Source organism: Pectinophora gossypiella, chromosome 16, assembly GCF_024362695.1.
Source record: "Pectinophora gossypiella chromosome 16, ilPecGoss1.1, whole genome shotgun sequence".
NCBI classification, from domain to species: Eukaryota; Metazoa; Arthropoda; class Insecta; order Lepidoptera; family Gelechiidae; genus Pectinophora; species Pectinophora gossypiella.
This window is the reverse complement of record NC_065419.1, coordinates 7,476,921-7,497,872: the sequence shown is the minus strand read 5'-3', so window position 1 is coordinate 7,497,872 and position 20,952 is coordinate 7,476,921. Positions and strand designations below refer to the sequence as shown.

General features: G+C 40.2%; 2 protein-coding genes across 4 annotated transcripts; both read left to right on the top strand.

Annotated features, from left to right (window-relative positions):
• The first annotated feature begins 389 nt into the window (after positions 1-389).
• LOC126373554 (protein smoothened-like) lies at positions 390-20,934 on the top strand. 3 transcript variants are annotated; one of them, XM_050019692.1, is made up of 10 exons: positions 390-530; positions 5,032-5,689; positions 13,694-13,907; positions 15,375-15,495; positions 16,661-16,739; positions 17,213-17,437; positions 17,760-17,961; positions 18,743-18,913; positions 19,264-19,467; positions 19,646-20,934. In XM_050019692.1, the coding sequence occupies exons 2-10, from the start codon at positions 5,032-5,034 to the stop codon at positions 20,040-20,042; spliced, it is 2,271 nt and encodes a 756-aa protein (XP_049875649.1). In that variant the 5' UTR covers positions 390-530; the 3' UTR covers positions 20,043-20,934. The 3 variants fall into 3 exon arrangements, with proteins under 3 accessions (XP_049875649.1, XP_049875648.1, XP_049875650.1); XM_050019691.1 differs by lacking the exon at positions 390-530 and adding an exon at positions 3,386-3,667; XM_050019693.1 differs by lacking the exon at positions 390-530 and adding an exon at positions 3,386-3,667 and having other exon boundaries at positions 19,264-19,480; positions 19,646-19,775.
• On the top strand, positions 394-3,366 carry LOC126373551 (pre-mRNA 3' end processing protein WDR33-like). Its single transcript, XM_050019688.1, has 2 exons — positions 394-530; positions 631-3,366. Exon 2 carries the CDS (start codon positions 649-651, stop codon positions 3,181-3,183), a length of 2,535 nt encoding a protein of 844 aa, XP_049875645.1. The 5' UTR covers positions 394-530; positions 631-648; the 3' UTR covers positions 3,184-3,366.
• Positions 20,935-20,952: the final 18 nt, after the last annotated feature.

Genomic DNA, 20,952 nt, shown 5'->3' with positions numbered 1-20,952 from the left:
TTAGTTCAACTACCTAGTCTATTTTTACGACATCATTATTATCTAGTTAAGAAGAATAATAAAAAGCAGCTGAACGAATTTTGTTTTTATTTATTTTTATTTCCAGCCTATTTCATTTCTTTCCGCCATGATCAGAGCCTAGAGTAACTCACTGAATAAATAACTTAGTAATAGCATGGTACAAGAAGTTTTCTTATACCATGCGTAATAAGTAGTATGTCAAATACATAATATATCAAATAACTGTTATCGATATTCAAAGTTAGATTCTTTAAAAATCGATTTTTTTATAACTCGTTATGTGTCACTGACACATTATAACGAAGTTATTTTTGGTCCATCTCTACAAGAAAACATGGCGTCGGCTAGCTTGGTTCGTTGGCCAGTGATTTAGAAATAGGTTATCGTTTTATTTTATAATTTTCTGCAACATAAATGTTTTTATTTAGTGGAATTAGTACATTAATTTATGTGTAGTGTTTGTGAGAAGAAGCCGTGTATAATGTTATAGCGTTTTCTCTAATTACAAGGTAAGAATTGTGATGAATCGTAAAGTTAAAATGCAAAACCGCTCGAGAGTTTCTTTGACTTGTAAGTGGTAAATTGTAATGCAAACATTTCTCTAAATAGGTATCGAAGTTATTTGAAATGGATTTCGGTCAGCCTCCACCGAATATGGGGATGCCTCCACCCGGCATGGGTGGTCCTATGGGGCCGCCTTTAGGCCCGCCCGGCCGTAACAACATGCGCCATAATTTTAGGCCTTTCAACTACCAGATGCGCTTCCCACCTCAGGGTCCTCTGAATATGACACAGGATGATTTCGACGGTAAACGCTTACGTAAATCAGTTATGCGTAAAACTGTAGACTATAATGCTGCGATTATAAAAGCTTTAGAGTGTCGCGTGTGGCAGAGGGACTGGCGCGACAGGCACGCGTTGCAGCCCGATGCTATGTACACCCCAGACCTGATGCCTCCGCCGTCGTACCCCGATAATCCGATAAACGCGGTCACTACTCGTTTTGTTAAGACAGCTACTAATAAGATGAGATGTCCCATATTCGCTGTAGCGTGGACGCCGGAAGGTCGAAGGTTAATCACTGGAGCGTCATCTGGAGAATTTACGTTATGGAATGGTCTGACATTTAACTTCGAAACTATTCTACAAGCTCATGACTCACCGGTCAGATCAATGGTTTGGTCACATGGGGAAGGATGGATGGTCACTGGTGACCACTCTGGATTTATCAAATATTGGCAAAGTAATATGAACAATGTAAAAATGTACCAAGCTCACAAGGAAGCTGTCAGAGGAATAAGTTTTAGTCCGAGTGATGCGAAAATTGTTACTTGTTCTGATGATGGAACCTTGCGCATTTTCGACTTCTATAGATGTCAAGAAGAAAGAATTCTAAGAGGCCATGGTGCAGATGTTAAATGTGTTCAATGGCACCCGACTAAAGCTCTCATTGTATCAGGAAGCAAAGACAACCAACAGCCGATCAAGTTATGGGATCCAAAATCAGGAACTGCTCTTTCTACTCTTCACGCACATAAATCAACTGTTATGGATTTGAAATGGAATGACAATGGTAACTGGCTTATAACTGCTTCCCGAGACCATTTGCTCAAATTATTTGATATTCGTAAACTTGGCACAGAATTACAAATATTTAGAGGCCATAAGAAAGAAGCATCAAGTGTAGTTTGGCACCCCACTCATGAAGGATTGTTCTGTTCTGGTGGATCTGATGGAGCAATATTGTTTTGGAATGTTGGTACTGACAAAGAAGTGGGATGCATAGAGGGTGCCCATGAATCTATAGTTTGGACTATGGCTTGGCATCCTCTTGGTCATATTTTATGCTCAGGCTCTAATGATCACACATCCAAGTTCTGGACTCGTAACCGACCTGGTGACTTGATGAGAGACAAATATAATTTGAATACCTTGCCTCCTGGTGTTCAAGATGATCATGACTTGGAAGAACCAGCGGTTATTCCAGGAATGGGTCCAGAAGATAAAGTGGAATTGTTTCCTTCAGACACTGATAAAGTTATTCCTGGTCTTGATTTGGACACTACACTCATTCCTATGGAATTTGAAAAGAAAGTTAAAAAGGTACCATATAGTAAGCCCATTCCAAGAAACTTCCAGGCTCAGTGGAATCATGGTCCCAGTGCTGATGATGCCACCACCGAGGCCCTGACTCAAGCTCTAGTAGAATCTGTCCCAGGTGCGGTTCCGCTTCAACAAATCACTCCATCAGCTATATTTATTTATGGAAAATTAATACCTGTAGATCCAGGTTCTAAATTAGAGAAAGCTATTATTGATGGACCTTTGGCATTAAAGAAGTACATTGCTACAGGTGAGCTAGAAGAATTACATGAAGTAATGCCACATTTGGAGGAAGACGCTGATGATGATAACTTTCCACCATTTGAATATCCAGACCCTGAAGATAATAATGATTCTAATGAGAATGAAGGCAATGATAAAGACAATTACAATCAAGATGAAGAGTATTATGATCAAGAGATGGAAGCTAATAACCAAAATGATGAAGATGATTATAATAATTACAATAATGGACCAGATGTGAACAATATGGGGCCTATGCCTCCTAACATGCCTCCTCCTATGGGTAACATGATGAGACCACCAATGCCAATGGGTCCTCCAATGGGGCCTGGTATGGGACCTCCCATGGGCCCTGGAATGGGTCCTATGGGACCAATGCATATGGGTCCACCTCCACCGATGGGCGGAATGCCTCCTATGGGCAGCCTGCCACCAATGGGTAATATGCCACCAATGGGCAACATGCCGCCCAGGCCGCCTTTCTCTGACAATGGCTACAACAAAGGAGGCTATGATAATCAGTACCAACAGAATAATGAGGAATACAACGAAGAAGAATCTTACGATCAAAACTATGATGATGAGAACTATAATGAAGATGGTGAAGGAGAGGAAGGAGGATACGATGGGCGTCAGAATCAAAGGTGGGGCGGAGGTTATAGAGGCCGGGGTAGAGGGCGAGGCCGCGGCATGAACGGGCACGGTGGACGCGGCAACTGGCGCGGCAACAGCGGAGGACGCGGCGCGCCGTGGAACCGGCGGGGCGGCGGCGCCAACCGCGGCTTCAGGCGCGGCGGCAAACCTATTCCTAACTAGTATAAGTGCATTCTTATAATGGACATTATGCACATTGGACTCTATTTGTTAAGTTGTTATGATTTCCTTAAGGACTTCCCACGAAAGTTAAGTGTAAAGACAATACAGTGCTATTTGCAAAGGTTGTATATAATTTTGAGTTACAGCATGTATTTTAAGTTACTAAGCTGGATACATAATAAAATTTATATTATGTCACAAAAAGGTGAAATTTTTGTACAGGTTCTTTTATAAATCGGCAGTTACAGGTGAGTTTATCTGTCTTATGAGTTAATTCTTTTTTTTGTTGAACACTGTCATATTTGTATATTTACTGCGATGCCAGGTAATCTGCAATATGTGTGAGGATCTCGCGTCTCGCCGGCTGTCGGAGTGTTATGAAGTCCAGCAGGCGCTGCCCTCGACCCGTGGAAGGCCCATCGCCGGCTCGCAGTCATCGAATGCAGACGTACGCTTCGCTGACCCAGAAACCCACCGTTTTAGAGTAAGAGCCCGGTATTTATTGAATTTTGTTAATAATAAAGATACACAAAATAAAGTTTTACCCAAATTCTCCAATTGTAAAGTTAAGTTTGTTTTGTGTGGGGTTTAATGAATAAAGATAATAAAGAGATGAAAATATAAATATAAAAATAAAAATGAATATAAAAATATATCAAGGTGTATCCTATCCATGTATGAAAAGTAGCCAGTACATTTGAGTGTAGTATTAGGTTTTTAGTAAGTATTATTTTTCATTAATTTTTTATTTCTTACATTATACCGTGCCTTATCAAGATTTATGATTTGTAAATAAATGCAATTCTTTCATGGTTGTATTATTCAAACGACAGCAAATTGCAAACTACGTGATTATTTTCTTGAAATCAAATGAAAAATAATTGATGGCGTTAGTAATAACAGGCATAGTTTTTTCAAAATGTAAACCGGATTTGGTTATCGGCGTGATAGGATTCTTTTTACTAGAAGAGACATTTTCACTTTGTCTTTCTTCAGGCACATCCCGGAGACCGCATGCAAACATTTATTTGTTACCGTGTGCCGCCTAACGCGTTAGTGCGAACGAGATAGATAGTCCTCGTACGTTACTGCCTCCTTAACGGCTTACGGACATTATGCAATTATAGTGAGACCCAGGTACGATACGAATTAGTGCGGGGCGGAGTGTGTACGTTCTATATCTATAATTATGCTTCGGGTAGAACAGTACAGTGTCTGACGACAGAGATATATATACATTAAAAAGCAGAGTATAACACCGGTTTCTGGTTCCCAGTATTTGTTTTATTTGACTATAGCACTGCACATTAGAAATAGTTCAAACTGCAACTAGGTAGTTGAATATTTAGTGTTACTTTCGCCTAATTGAATATTTTTATTCACTGCACTATTTATTTCAAGAAAACGTTATTATCCAACTTTTAGTGGCAACTATCTTTTACAATTTCTTTTTTTTACTAGAATTTTAAACCTTAGGGACACATTGGTTAGCCTTCGATTTGGAATCAAATGCGACATTTGAAGTTGTGCTGCGTATACAGGAATTATGATTTTTTACAAATGTACTGGTTTACGTTCCCTACCTGCCACGTTACCTTACACCTTGGAGCGGGGGATTTTTCGAAGTTGCTGCGTAACTTGTACCATCAATTTTTATGACTAAGAAAAATTTTTGCTACAGTTTGTTGAGAAAATAAATTATGAAATTTTAAAGGGTTTCATTTGACCTACCTGCAATAAAGAATGAATTGAAAAGTAAAAGTGTAGTTTTCATTTTTTTTAGCTTTTATTTTGGCCCCGTTCGGTTGATGCGACAACGATTGTCAACGAGGTTTTCTTTTGTTGCAGATGACCTTCGCGCGATGGCTGTGTTGGGTGCTCATCGTACCCACATGCCTCGCGAACCTGCACGACGGCGGCGCGGACAAAAACGCTATAACAGATTTGAATGACAACGCTACCGAGCGCCTTGAAGCCATCAACGGCACCTCTATATTCAGACTGATCAAGCCGGATAAGGGCACGCAATGGTTCCCGGAGCGGGAGCTCAAGCTGGACAGCTGCGTGTGGAGGGCCCCCTGCGAGCCCCTCAATAGAAGCACCTGTCTAGGAGCCAAGCTGCCGTACGATAGAACCAGTGTCCATCTCACTTTCTACGATAACCAAATGAAAATCCAAACCCAGCTAGAATTCTACAGGGAACTGATAAATGTGCCAAAATGCTGGGCCGTTATACAGCCCTTGCTTTGTGCTATATTTATGCCGAAGTGCGAGAGGATTCTCGGACAAGACATGGTGTATCTGCCTTCGTACGAGATGTGCAAGATTACGTTGGAACCATGCGCAATATTGTACAATACTACTTACTTCCCCAACTTTCTCAAATGCAACTCGACTATGTTCCTGCCGAGGTGCGAGAATGCTGCCAGAGAGATGAAGTTCAACACCTCGGGGAAATGTTTGGCGCCTCTTATTCATACAGACAAGCCTTTGCACTTTTATGAAGGTCAGTTATCTATTGCATATGGCAGAAATGGTCAAATAATTATGCAGAAGGGAATTCATTAATTTAAAAATGTTTTCCATTTTGATTCACCTAGAAGGCGGACCATTATATCAATTCATATCAATTGTCTTTCCAATGCTACTGTTTCTTTTTATACTTTTTACATCTATAACGCTAGTTTTAGAATTACCATGTTTGCTATAAAATGGTTTCTAAAATCTGTGTTTATCTATCAAATAATTATAGAAATGTCCTTTTTAAAATAATGGAATATCTATTTAGCAGATGGGTTGATAACAGTCGCCATGTAGTTTATTGTACCTAGTGTTGGGTTCTTACCCGGAAAATTCCCGCGTTTTGGGAATTTTCCCAATTCTGAGGGAAAAAACCCGAAAAATTCCCATTTCAAGGGAAAATATTTTTTATCGCATATATTTGTATTAAAAGTAAGGATTTCCAACAAAGACCATTTAAATATAATGTATGCCTACTTATGCCCAATTTATCTTCTGTCGTAGTGTCGTATGAACTCTTAAAAAACTTAAAGGAGATCATCGGATTTCGGCCCAGAAGTTAAAGTGCCGGCCAAAAAATAATTTTGCTATATTCCGTTAGATCTTATCCATATGAGCATTTATTACTATGGCACCAAAGCTGTAGGGTCAATATCTTCGGTTTTATTCGATTTTAAAAAACTGTATTTTTCATACATTTTTGGTGAAAATGTAAAGTGCCGGCCAAGTAACAATAATGATATTATACTTAGAACTTATCCGTCTGAGCATTTATTACTATGGCACCAAAGCTGTAGGGTCAATAATTAATAAAAAAAACTGAATTTTCATACATTTTTGGTGAAAATGTGAAGTGCCGGCCATGAAACAATATTTGTATATCCCGTTAGAACTTATCCATTTGACCATTTATTATTAGGGCACCAAACGTCATTGACCATTATTTTGACTTTTGTTGGACTTTACGTTATAGTTTCTGTGTGAAAAGTGCCGGTCAGCAAAAAACACATGTCAAAGCTATCGAGAAGATACCTGTAAACATTATTCACTATGACAAAAACATGTATTTTGACCATTAATTGTTTGGCTTTTGTTGGATTTAAAAAAAACTTGATTTTTGATTCATTTTGTATAAAAATAAAATATAACAGGCGCGTTATTTAAAGGATCGTCAGAATGTTTATTACTATGGCATTAAACGACTATGACCAATATTATGAACTTAATTCGATTTTCCAAAAATCAAAAAAAAGTTTTATCTAGTGATAATGGAACTATCTTGCTAAAGGCGTAATATGGTGGTCGTCTTTTGAAAAATAGGTTTGCGTTTGACCACTACCTTACCTGATGGTGATACACGCTTAAGAAACTACTTTTTTAAAAGAAAAGTGTATACAAGGAATAAACAGTGGGGTGATAGAGGTACCTACTATGTTATCGGCCGAGTAGCACCAGGACATTGTGATAGGCATACTTGCAAAGTACAACTACCCGACTCCTGTTTTCCCTAACAGATACTTCAGACGTCATGCCAAAATACGAGTTTCGTCACTAGATGGCAAGCTTATCTTTGGAGGGTGGTAATCATTTACGGTCAAGGTGAATCAATACCATAATTCAACCTAAACTTAGGCCGTAACGTTGAGTCGAATGCAAAAACTACAGCCAACGTCATATCTAAAATCAGATAGTATTAATATAGAAGTTCACCTAACAACACACAAAACAAAAACACAAAGTATTTATCTGACTAATAACTAGTCATTGGGAAAGCTCTGCTTGTTGTCATTGTTAAAATGTATAAAAAAAAGTTTTTTTAAAAAGTCCAATAAAAGCCAAAGTCGACATTTGGTAATATAGTAAAAATACGTCGTTCAAGTCGTTTACCAAAAGATTTGACTTATTTTGTTTTGCTGGCTGACATTTTCCCATTTGAACCAAAACGGAAAGAGAGACAAATAAAAAGTCAAGATAACGGTCAAAAATGTTTTGCGCCAGAATATTAAATGTTCTAAAGGTCCTTTGTAATCCGCCGTATCGCATTTTTTACCCAAAGCACTTTATTTTCATACAAAATAAATAAGAAATCAAGATTTTTAAAATACACTAAAAGCCAAACTAATGGTCATACAAGTTTGGCGCTATAGAAAAAAATGTTAACAGACATCTACTCGATACTCTCAACATGATATTTTTGCTGGTCGGCATTTTTCATATTTAAACTAAAACGTAAATTCCAATAAAAGTCAAAATAATGGTCATAGATGTTTGGTGTTATTAAAAAATATTGAGAAGCAACTATTAGACAGATTCGACGTATTTTTTTCGATGGCCGGCATTTTAACATATTAACCAAAACTGAAAGTCCAAATAATGGTCATAGAAGTTTGGCGCCATACTAATAAATGTTCTAACGGTCCTTTGTAATACGCCTGTATACCTCTTTTTCCCAACGGACATAATATTATTTTTTACAAAATGTATGAAAAGTCGAGATTTTTAAAATCCAATTAAAGCCAAACTAATGGTCATACACGTCTGGTGTCATAGTAAAAAATGTTCAGAACAATCTACTCGAAAGGTTTGACACATTTTTTTTCTCTGACCGGCACTTTCAAATTTGGGCCGGCCAAAGTATGGAAAGCAGATGATCTCCTTTGTAATATATTTTGAATGGAATTTTCGATTTTAATAATTCCATGCAAAGATATCTACATATTATAGGATATATAGGATGCTTTTGGCACGAGAGAATGTCATCATCGAGGAGCAACATGGTTTTGTGCAAGAAATTGGGAGGCACGAATACCTACAGATATTATTTACTTGGACTATGAAAAAGCCTTTGATCGAGTTCCTGTCACACCATTGATTGCTAAATTAGAGCCCTTTGGAATCAGAGGCAATGTCGTGAAGTGTATTGAAGACTTCCTGTCAAATCGCACATTCTCTGTGCGCATCGGAGAATTTTTTATTTTATCTCTGTTCCCAGAAAAGTCCTCAGCGGTGTGCCGCAGGGATCGGTGTTAGGACCTATTTTATTCAGTATCTACCTTACAGATCTTAAACATGGTATCATGTCTGATATATCACTCTTTGCAGATGACACGAAAATAACGGGGAATCCACTTATTAGCCATAATATAATCCAAGATGATCTTGATAGAGTAATTGCTTGGACCCGAGATTGGCTAATCACATTAAACGTAGACAAATGCACTGTGTTGCATGTTGGCAGTAACCACCCCACGTTGAGTTACACCATTGACTCAAAACCTCTCGAGTGTGTTAAAAAACAAAAGGACCTTGGCATAACGATAACACATAATCTAAAGTGGGACGAACACATTATTGGAATCACTAAGAAGGATAACTCCCTCTTATACATAAATAGAAAAGCTTTTTATCATATAGATACGGAATTGTTTCTTAGGCTTTACAAAACTTACTTACGTCAGACCGCTGTTAGAACATGGGTTTCAAATATGGAGACTTTACTATCGGAAGGACATTGCACTACTAGAGAGAGTCCAAAGAAGAACAACAAAGATGGTGACAGTACTGGCTGGCCGGAATGGACCTTAGCGGGGGCCGCAGGACTCTCACCTCTGGCTTGCCTTCATTGGCCAGCCAGAGTGGGGCGTTAGAGCTATACGCTCGCAGGGTGGAAGTGAAAGATGCATAAGTCGCGAGTTGGTAAGGCGGGTGAACCGCCTCGCAGAAAGCGGTGTACACCTCTTGACACGCTGAGATGCTCACAACCATGTTGCTGCCTTGCCGTCCAGTCGCGTCGGCGTCGGCTAGATAGGTGGCCCAACCAGTGAGTGACGAGTCACCGCCTGCCCAATGTATCTCTGTTATTAACATTGGTCGAGCAGGCGCCATAGTCCCCCATAGCCCCAGTATATAGGTTCACTAACCCCCAACCCAATAGCCCAGTTCCTTTTGTTCCCATAATCTGCAATAGTCCTACACGAACCAGGGATTGTCTTTGGGTGCACTCCCATAGTGCATACAGGGATAATCGCCGGTTGGTGTCACAACACATTTACAGTAAATTGTCTTAAGGGGCCTCTACGTGTTGGCTTCGGCCCCACGCACGCCTTCCAAAAGTCCGGGACTCCATGACAGACCCGACCCGAGACATGGAAACGACATACAAATAATAATAAGATTAAAAATAATTAAATAAAAAATATTTTCCCATGATTCGGGAATTTTTCGGGTGTTTATTTTATTTTCCCATATTTTCCCGATATTTTTTCTTTCCCACCCAATTTTTTCTTTCCCTGCCCATCACTAATTGTACCTGTCCATCTTAGGTCGAATATTATAAGGAGAGGAGAGGTGCAGAATCGACCAATCACAACGCGTAAGATGACAAGAGGGAAGACGCTGTCTCCCTCGCGGTGATTTATGGATTCCTGTACAGTTCCGCTCGTCTCCTCTCCTTTCCACTTGTGGCATCATCATCAATTTAAGAGCCACGCTCTTGTCGGTGTAGCATTTTCCATTCCAGTCTATCAAAGGCCAATTCCTTGACTTCCCTATAAGACACGACGTTAACCTTTTCTTTAATCTGTTCCATGTAAGCTCTTCTTGGTCTTCCCCTTCCTCTCTTTCCTTCTAGCTTTCCTTCTATGATGTTTTTAATGAATTCGTCGTGTCTTATTAGGTGTCCAATCATGCCTCTTCTGTCCTCAATAATTCTCAGTATTTGTCTCTTTTCCCTTACTCTTACTAGCACTTCCTCATTTGTAACCCTTTCTGTCCAACTTATTCTTTCCATCCTCCTCCAACACCACATTTCAAAGGCCTCGAGTCTCTCTCTGTCCTTCTGTGTCAGTGTCCAAGTTTCACATCCATAGAGGGCTATACTCCATACGAAGGTTTTGACACATCTTTTTCTGATAGATTTGGCAATCCTAGCCTTGAATATGCACCCTTTGTTATGGAAAGCTTGTTTTGCCATTGCTATTCTGGTTTTAACGTCTAAAGTACATCTTGAGTCATTCGTTATTATGCTGCCTAGATACTTAAAGTTCTTTACATTTTCAATCGGGATATTATTTAACTTAATTATTTGGCTGTCTATTTTTGGAGTTTTGGAAATTGTTAGAATTTTGGTTTTACTTATATTAATTTTAAGGTCGTATTTTTCAAAAACTGTGTTCATTGTGTTAAGTAGGGTTTCTAGGTCTTCTTTATTACTGGCCAGTGCCGCAATATCGTCTGCAAATCTGATACTAATTATATTCTGTCCATTTATTGTTATTCCGTTACTGATTTTAGCTATTTCCTTCATGGCACCCTCTATGAAAATGTTAAATATTAGTGGAGATAAGGAACAGCCCTGTCTTACACCTTGCCGTACTCTAGCTTTTCTCTTCACTTCTCCTATTTCTACGACAGTTTCCTGGTGTTTATATAGTTCGTATATTATCCTTCGGTCTCTATAATCCATTCCTACTTCCTTCAACCCCCTCATCATTTTCCTCCAGTTTACCTTGTCAAAAGCCTTTTCAAGGTCTATAAAAGCCACGCTGGTATCCATGCTTAAATCCAATCTCCTGTCAATTATCAGTCTTAAAGCTAATATTGCTTCTCTTGTACCTTTCTTTTCCCTGAACCCATACTGGTCATCTCCCAGACATCCCTCAGCTTTAGGTCTCAGTCGGTTTTGAATGATTTTAAGTAAAATTTTTGAAGCCTGTGATATTATGCTCAGTGTCCGGTGTTCTTCGCATTTCAAAGTATTTGGTTTTTTTGGTAATGCCAAAGTTTTACTAACTTGAAAGTCTGTTGGTATTTTGCCAGTTGTATACATTAGATTGATTAATTCGTAAATTTCGTTCAAAACTAAGGGGTTTGCAGATTTTAGCAATTCTATAAACAATTTGTCGTCTCCGGCCGCTTTTTTATTTTTTAAACTGTTTAAAGCTTTATCAAATTCCTCTCTCAAGATGTCCGGGCCACGATCATTCTCTTCCACCTCTTGTTCATCCTCTATATCGTCCTCGGTTAGTCCATCTCCCTGATATAATCCTTCTATGTATCTCTTCCATCTGTTAGCTATATCCTCATTATCAATCAAAATCTTTCCATCTTCATCTAGTATTGCTGTACTTCTTGTCTTTTTCTTCCTATTTAAACTTTTTATTATGTTATATGCTAGATCCATTTTACCTGCTTTCATATAATGCTCAACGAGATCACAATCCTTTTCTAAGTCTTTTTCTTTACGGTTCCTACATTGTGTTGTTATTCTGTTAGTAAGTTTTCTATATTCAACAATACTGGCGTCATCCGACTTATTTCTTAACGTTCTCCTTTTTATCATAATATCAATAATATCTTGGCTTAGCCATTTCTTCCTTGGGACTAACTTTTCGCTTTCTAAGCATTCTTCTGCGGTACTTTTAATTATATCTCTAACCTTATTATACTTCTCTTCTATACTATTTACCTCTAAATCACAATTTTTCTTATATTCTAAATATTTATCTTTCAATTTATTACTATATTGCACTTGATATTTGGTATACTTTAATTTATTGAGATCAATATTCTTGTATTTGTGTGTCCTTTTGGTCCTTTTTAATCCTAAATTAAACTTGCTCAGGAGAAGATTGTGATCCGTATTTAGATCAGCTCCTGGGTAGGCTTTGCATGAAGTGACTAGGTTCCTATTTTCCATTCTAACTATTATGTAGTCTAATTGGTATCGTCCAATGTCTCCCGGCATTTTCCAGGTATAGAGCCTTCTTTTTGGCAGCTGAAATTGCGTATTGCAAATAGTCATGTTATTTTCTTTGCAGAACTGTACCAATCTATCTCCTCTGTCATTTCTTTTTCCTAGGCCAAACCTACCCACAATATTTTCATCCTTCCCTTCCCCCACTACAGCATTAAAATCGCCTATTATAATTAAATTATCATTTTTCTTTACAGCATCTATTATTGAGTCGAGCTGTTCATACATAATTTCAACTTCTTCGTCATATTTACGATCTCCTGTTGGCATGTACACTTGAATTATAACAAGATCTTTAGGTTCTGCTTTGATTTTAATCGCTGTAATTCTATCACTGTGATGAATAGTATTTTCCACTTTATTTCCCCATTTTTTGTTCAAGATTATTGCTGTTCCATTACTTCCCTGTTTTATATCACCTGTGTAAATTATTCTAAAGTTATCACTCCAGTAGTCACCGTTGCCTTCCCACCTCATTTCACTAAGTCCCAAAATATCAATTCTCATTCTTTCCATTTCCAACTTCACTTCCTCCATCTTTCCATCTTCTAACATTGTTCGCACATTCCATGTGCCAATAGAGCAAGGGTTTCGCATGCTGACGACCGAGGTAGCCTTGCTATTACTACCCCTGCCGGACTCAGACCGCCACGGGATGTGACATCGTGGAAGCCCGTTGTCAAGAACGTTTCTTTTCAGTAAAATACTCTCCATGCTACATTTTTAGGGAAAAATAGGGCAGTGGTTTCCCTCTTGCCTTCCACCCCGCAGTACTCTGTATGACGCGAGTGGGATGGCGCCCAGAGTAGTCTATTACAAAGCCATACTAGGACTCCTGTCCTCTGCCTCTGAATAGTACTGACAGTTACTGCTGCCCTCTGTCAGGTTCCAGGTTACAGTCCCTGTGACATGCCCCTTCCGTCCTGCATTGCCGTACCGATGGCTCCCATCTCCGCCTCTGCAGCCGTTGAGGTCTTCACCCGTATCCCTGGGCAAGGGTTCTACGTTATACCCCGTAGGTCTGGGTCCCTATTCGAACTCAGCCACCATCTCACTCCGGCCTACTAAAGTAAGAGGCGCCCACCCCCGCGGCAAGGACGCGCCGAACAGGAATTGCCCCAGTGGAGGGCAGAGAAGATGACTCTGTCCCCCCTGGGGCCGGGTTAATGGTCTTGTATGGAACCAAGACCAAGGGCCACTTGTGGCAGCCATCGTTAATGGTGAGTTGTGTTACAGGTATATCGGGGTGTGGCCTGCCGTGCCGCGACCCGCTGTACACAGAGGACGAGCACCAGCAGATCCACCGGCTGGTGGCGTGGGGCGCCGGCGTGTGCCTCGCTCTCAACCTGCTGACTGTCGCCACGTTCCTCATAGACTGGCGGAGCGCCAACAAGTATCCCGCGCTCGTCATATTCTACATCAACGTGTGTTTCGCTGTTGCTTCTATGGGGTGAGTTCTTTTTCTACATACCGGATCCACACCGTATTCTTACCATGTGACGCCTAACGCGTAAGTGCGAGCGAAACAGACATACGTGTGCCCTCCCCCTTACTCCTTAGCGGCTTATGAACATTTAAGATTAAAGTAAGACTCAGAAGGTTGAGGTAAATCTAGCTACGGAGATATTTTTCGAAGTTACCGTTCTATATGTAGTATTATTTTATATTCTATGCCTAAACACCTCCCCCAACCCGCACTGGTGCGTGCGAATGCAGAGCGTAGTGGAGCATGCGCCATTCCCCCTCTGGTTGATTGACGGGATACCTGCGCCTAGCAGTTGGACGTGTATAGGCTGCTTATGTGCGATGTCTTAACATGGAATGAATCTGGTGACCAGTCTGCCTCACGGTGTACGCTGCTGCCAACGTATATGCGACATATGTCGCGGGTTTCGATCAACAACCTAAACACAGCGTACACTGTTTTCGTAGATAAACTCGGCGACTATTATTAGATTCCTTTAAAAGTTATTCTGTACAAATGATCATGGGCTGGTTAACTTAAAAATCTAAATTAGTTATCGTCGTAAGGCCCGGATTTCCAGACACAATAGTTAAACAATGGGATTAGTACTACTAGTAGGGCCGTGGGCCTTAGGAGGATATAATGAGATTTTTAATTATGTATGTCGACCTTTACGAGAATAGACAATATATTTGACAGTCTACTTATATAGGAACTACGGTTCTAAAACTCAAATAATGTAACCTAGTTTAGCTAAATAATCAAATTACGAACAGTAACTGCCTCGACCCCGACATACAGCCGATGATAATATTCATAGTGTTTTATTGTCATAATTTATGGTCGCATTCTATTATGCAGCGCGCAGCGTTGCGTATAGATCGCCACTAATGATATGTATGCTATACTAATGCTGTACTTTCTACGCATACCTGTCAAATTAGTCCTATATGAAAATAAATTTTGTGCCTTTTAGATTTTTTGATAGATGCTGTGGATAAACCGTGTGTGCCTTATAGTTGGTTGTGTTATCCTAAAGTGCAGAACACCACATACTCTTGGAAAAAGGTTTAGTAAACACATTCAATAAAATAATTCATTTGGAACTTAGACATCAAAAGTTTTACTAGAGATAAAACATAATGTTGTTAACTGGCTACGAATTTGAATGTTATTTCATTTATATTTTCTCATGATTCTAGGCAGATATTAGGACCAATTACTTAATTGTAAACAATTTGTTTTAAAGAACGTCTAAGGCTCTGTGCTGAGGTTTTTTTGCAGGTTCTTTTCTTTACAGGTTGTGTGAAGCTGCAGTAGATTAAGGTGGATGAGACGTTCGTTATGTAAAAAAAATACGATTCATAGTATTACCTACTGAATAAAGATATTTTTGAATTCGAATTTCTACATCTATGTTTAAATGTTGTTAACATTTATATGTCCCCGCAGGTGGTTGGTGCAGTTTGGCGTGGGATCAAGAGACGACATAGTGTGTTCAAAGGACGGGACCAGGCGGCAGGGCGAGCCCTCGGCTGAAGAGAACTTGTCTTGTGTAGTAGTGTTTGTACTGGTAGGTTTATTTTTTATTTAACACACCACCTCTACCACAGAATAAGGAATAATTCTACGTATAGAATGGCAACTCTCCACTTCCCACCAGCGTCTGAGCTAGGTTTACCTCACCCTCCTCGAACATAATAAACGTACACGTACGCAACGTATTTTAATGTTGTAAATGTATATGTGTGTCGTAGGTTTTACCTAAATAAACTTTTTTTATTATTTTTATTATTAACATAGTTTAGACTTGAATTGTATGGCGTGAGACATCACACACACAGATGCGTGTGTATGATAATGTCAATGTGTAGTGTCTGTAAGACGAGGTTGTTTCTATGAAGTGTCCGGGGTGTGCCTCTACATATCTCACACACACCACCGGCGGTGTTCTTCCAGACATAGTCCGGGATGAAGGGAAAACCTTAGAGTGGTACAAAAGATCTTAAATATATATTGTAACAAAAAAGTCCATCACTCAACCATACAGCGTGCGAATATTAATATTAAATAATTTATGATTAAAGGAACATTTAATCTTTAATAAATCTGTCTTAAAAAAAAAAATAATAATAGATATTTTAAATACACCAAAAAAACAATTAACCTTAATTTAAATAAACGGTTGTGACTTAAAATTTAAATATTCATTCACTTATTTTTCCTAACATGTCGTTGAAAACCACTAAGGGTTCGTCTTATCTTACAAGGATACAAAATTCATTATTGCGCATAACTTATAGGACAATAGAGTAGATGTCTGGGTCAAAGATTAATTACAAAATGCTTCTCTCGCGTGGGTCATCATGCGACATGGCTCATGTAACGACTACATACTTTTTTCTGACTGCTTAACGTGCCCTCCGTAGCCCGGATCATCGTACTTTCGGACAATCGGCTGATCATCCTGTAATTTCCTAACCAAACTAAGGACCACAAAATAGTATTTGTAATAAAATGCTTATATTATACAAATAAAAGATAATCAAAAGTTTATTTATTCATTGTGTGTGAGCTATTTACGAATTTTAATTATGAATTACTCAAGAATGAGAACGAGTTAATAAAAGTATAATTATTTCGATATTTTCCTCGATAATGCTTTATTACATTTTTTTTTCTTACACGCCTTATCTTGATTAGAATGTTTAATAGCATGAGTGTGTAATCTTTTACAGGTGTACTATTTTATGATGGCAGCTTGTGTATGGTTCGTTATATTCACCTACGCGTGGCATATGAGCTTCAGGGCATTAGGTAAGTTTAATTGTTGCAATGTGATCATAATGAGGGTGTTTTAGATTTTGTCTCACATCAGCTAGCATGTTGCACGCATATCGCGTACGTTGCGGTATATAAACCAACGTTATTGGCTATTCGATAAATAAAGCAATTCTATTGGCTCAACTATCGCGTCGCGTGCCATGTTACTACGTTATAATAATAAGGTAACAATATTAAAAAAAAAAACAAGAAGACACCACCACAGAGTCCACTACAAAGTTCGTTTTTAAGACTTGACTGTTTAACCATTGATGTTACACATAATATCTATACTTTTTTGCGTTGAGACCAAATTACTAAAGGAATCACCAACGCGTAGTAGAATAGCGTGGTGGAGTCTTCTCCATACCCCTTCCGGGTGATTGGCCTCCCGGCCTGTGCCTAGCAGTGGGTCGTATAGGCTGTTTATGTATGTATGACTAAAGGAATACACCAATTTTCTGTAGGTAAAATCCAAGACCGCATAGACAAGAAGGCAGCGTACTTCCACCTAGCGGCGTGGTCGCTCCCGCTGGTACTGACGATTGCGACGATGGCTTTCGGCGAAGTAGACGGCAGCAGCGTCACAGGCATCTGCTTCGTGGGCTACGTCAACCATCCCATCAGGGCGGCGCTGCTGCTCGCGCCACTCTCGCTCGTGCTGCTGCTCGGCGGGTACTTCCTATTGCGAGGTATGAGCTTATGTAGTTGTATATATATTATACAGGGTGTTAGCGACATCGTAACGAAAACTGAGGCAATGATTCAGCTTATTATTCTCAGTAAAGCGCTTTCAGTGGCGTGCTGCCAATCCCCTGCGTCCTCTGCCTTCTGCCGATCGTGCCGGCCATCCGGTCCATCGGCATCAACAGGTTGAGGAGGAGACAGTGGACTTGCACCTGCGCAACTGCTTGTTCACTATAATATCTTCACGCGCAGATGACTCCTGCGTGTTAGGATTATTATCCTTTATTGTATGCTGACGTCGTAAACAAAGCACCTTGACATTTGCAGGTGTATTCTCCCTAATCGCGGTGCGAGTGTCTAGCAAGGACGTGATATCGCCGCGGGCGGCCAACAAGATACGGCAGACCATCACGCGGTGCTCGCTCACCGCCGCGCTGGTGGCCGTCTTCATATGCGTCACCTTCGCCTGCCACGTCTACGAGTTCCGGAACGCCGACGCCTGGAAGGAGGCCTTCAAGAACAATATTATGTAAGCGGTTTTTTTTCTCTTAATAATGCATAAAGGAACTTTTCCTAAGGTGATACGATAATAATGCATAAGCTTTTCCCTTCTGATTTTACAATTAAATCATAATCTTATGTTTCGTCAACCTAGTTTCGTATCTAGAGCGAATTTGCGATGGTTTTATAGCATACTTTTTAATAACACACTTATCTATTCTATTGTCCGATAGTTGCTCCTCATGTAATCTCTGTCACTTATTTACGGGTTGAATTTTCAAAATACCACAAAAGAAAACACTTTCATCGATTTGGACAGTATGCTGTCTATAATCAATTTCGTCTTGTATGCGTCATCATCAACAGCCTACATACGACATAGGGCTCTACTATGACACACCACTGAGCTCGTTGCTCGGAGTTTCTTCTCGAGCCGCTTATACAGGGTGTTAGTTACACTGTACCGAATACTGAGGGGGATGATTCAGTTCACGATTCTGAGTTAATATCAAGTGGAATTTTCCGTCGTGTGATGTCATTAACACCCTGAATTTGGTTATATAATGGTGCTGATTCCTGTAGACATCATCTCCGCCCTCTCAAAATGGTATATTGGTCGATAATCCGACAGAATTAAGTTGACAGCACACGTTAAACGGGTTGCATAACAGCGAGATGCCTATTTTATTCGCCAGGATTATTCATTCATTTTAAAATTAACAGTTGTCCAACATCCCTTATTTTATTTTTCGGCGGATAGGAAAATGTCTGCAGGAGGAGGTACCTGTATTGGTTATATATTTTTCCAGTTGCCGGCTAGAAGCGCTGAAAGACTCGGGCAAGGAGTGCGCAGTGGGCGCGCGGCCGTCCGTGTCAGTGCTGCAGCTGCGGCTGCTGTGCTGCTTCGCGGCCGGCGCGCTCATGGCCTCGTGGACCTGGACGCCCGCCGCCGCCGCCGCCTGGAGGCGCTACCTCGCCAGGTGACGCTGTGCGCTCTCACTATCCAGTTGTAGCTAGGGGGGCAAACGAAGAAACACTTAACGCAAATTAGCGTTTCAAAGCAGGCGCGTTCTCTCCTAGTTTGTCGGCATTATCAGACATCGCAAATAATCGCAATTTTTGAACAGATCAGTCAACAGGATAAAATAGAGATTCTATACAGTCTAGAGGTCGTCGACCGAATAAATTCAAAACTCAATCTCAAAAATATCAGGTGTTTAGATATACTTTGAATCGTATTTTTTACATAACTGTATTTGAGTTTGAAGGAGTATTGTTTGTAACACTCGTCAATATTTTTTGGGAATGAGAATGTAACCGCTGCGAGCAGGAAGTGCGGCTGCTCGGTGGAGGCGGAGGTGCCGCGGCGCGCGCGCAAGCACGAGCTGATCGCGCGCGCCTACCGCCGGCGCGGGGAGTTCGCGCGCCACGGCCGCCTGTCCATCTCGCTGGGGGGGTCGCGGCAGGACCCCGTGGGGCTGTGCATCGACCACACCTCGCCCATCGACTATCCCGACGACGCCAAGCCGGAGAGGTAGTGTTATCAGGTGTTATATTCAACTCTTTCCTGCTAACTGGACATTTTTCATTCAATCATCTGACAGATTTTGAACAAATATCTAGCCAAAAAATATCGCGCTGTTTTGTAAGATTTCGCTGGTTGCTCATGAAGCGTTAAAGAACATGATTTCTAAACATGTTGTCGCTTGCAGCGGTGAACTGTCCTCGTCGTGGGCAGCGACGTTGCCTCGCTTCGTGCGGCGGCGGGACGCGCTGGTGCTCCCTGCGCACACGCACCACTCGCTGAGCTCGACGCCCGACCGCCGCAACTCGCAGGACTCGCAGATCAGCATCAGTCTGCGGCACGTGTCCGTCGAGTCCCGCCGCAACTCGCTCGACAGCCAGCTCTCCGTCAAGATCGCAGAGATGAAAACGAAGGTCGGCCGCCGCCGCCCCAAGCACGGCAAGAGCAAGCGCAAGGCGCGAGCCGCCTCCACGCGCAAAGAGAGCACCCCCTCCATAGAGAGCCAAATAAGCCGCTACTGGCTGCAAGCCGTGGCCGCGAACAACGACCCATCTCGAGAAGAAGTCAAGTTTAGCTTCGATTGATCCGAACCATATCGATTTTTATACCGCGAGAGATTAACTTGCATATCGAATGTTACGTGGTACTCCACCGCAATGTAGACCCAGATCGATTAATTTTTATATCATTAGAATGTAAGAATGAAAGTTCAAACTAGAATCGCACGAAGCCCAAAGGTGATCTCTGACTGTGAAATGTAACGTTAAGCTTGTTCGAGTGTTGCTGTTAGATAAGTTTAATTTGATTTATCATTGATATTACGAAAATGAAGACTGATCGGAATCTCTTCTAGTACCTAGTGTTTGTCTGGAATTATTTACATATTCCCGCCTGATTGAATTATCCATGACATCCAATGCATTTGTGATATTATAACCTCAACATAATTGACTTGTGCCATAGTTATTGAGTTATGAGAGAAATAAAGAATCAGATTATGACTGATATTTTTAGTATTTAAGCTAAGCAGTAGTTTTATATTGCAATAAGACAATTATGATTGTAGTTTGTATGTAATTAAGTGTCAACATTATGAAATCCAATGTTTTTTAACCTCTGGAACTTTTATATTATATCTGAATGTACAAATTGTACAAGGTTGTGAAGGCATTTTAATCTTGTTGTGTAATGTTGTGAGGCTATATTATCGTGACGAGATATTTTTAATATTAAAATGTTTGCCACCACTGTTGTGCTACATTTGGCGATTACGCTGTTGTTGAAATTATGAAAATACTTAAATTGCAGTTACGAGTGTATCCGTTGCTCTATATAATGTATTTTACATTTTGAAAGTCTGCTAGCTTTAAATTTTGATATGTTGTCATAAATACTTGGGTATTTCTTTACCTGTAAAATGAATCCGTATTTTAACTATTTTATAGTGTGATAAAATAAATAATTTTAAAATTGAAATGTTTTTTATTTTTTACT

Bases quoted from the DNA above. Each gene is read 5' to 3' on its own strand.
- LOC126373551 (XM_050019688.1), top strand. From the start codon at position 649: ATGGATTTCGGTCAGCCTCCACCGAATATGGGGATGCCTCCACCCGGC.
- LOC126373554 (XM_050019691.1), top strand. From the start codon at position 3,521: ATGTGTGAGGATCTCGCGTCTCGCCGGCTGTCGGAGTGTTATGAAGTC. The intron at 3,668-5,031 runs GTAAGAGCCCGG...CTTTTGTTGCAG, and splicing joins CAGAAACCCACCGTTTTAGA to ATGACCTTCGCGCGATGGCT. The intron at 5,690-13,693 runs GTCAGTTATCTA...GTTGTGTTACAG, and splicing joins GCCTTTGCACTTTTATGAAG to GTATATCGGGGTGTGGCCTG.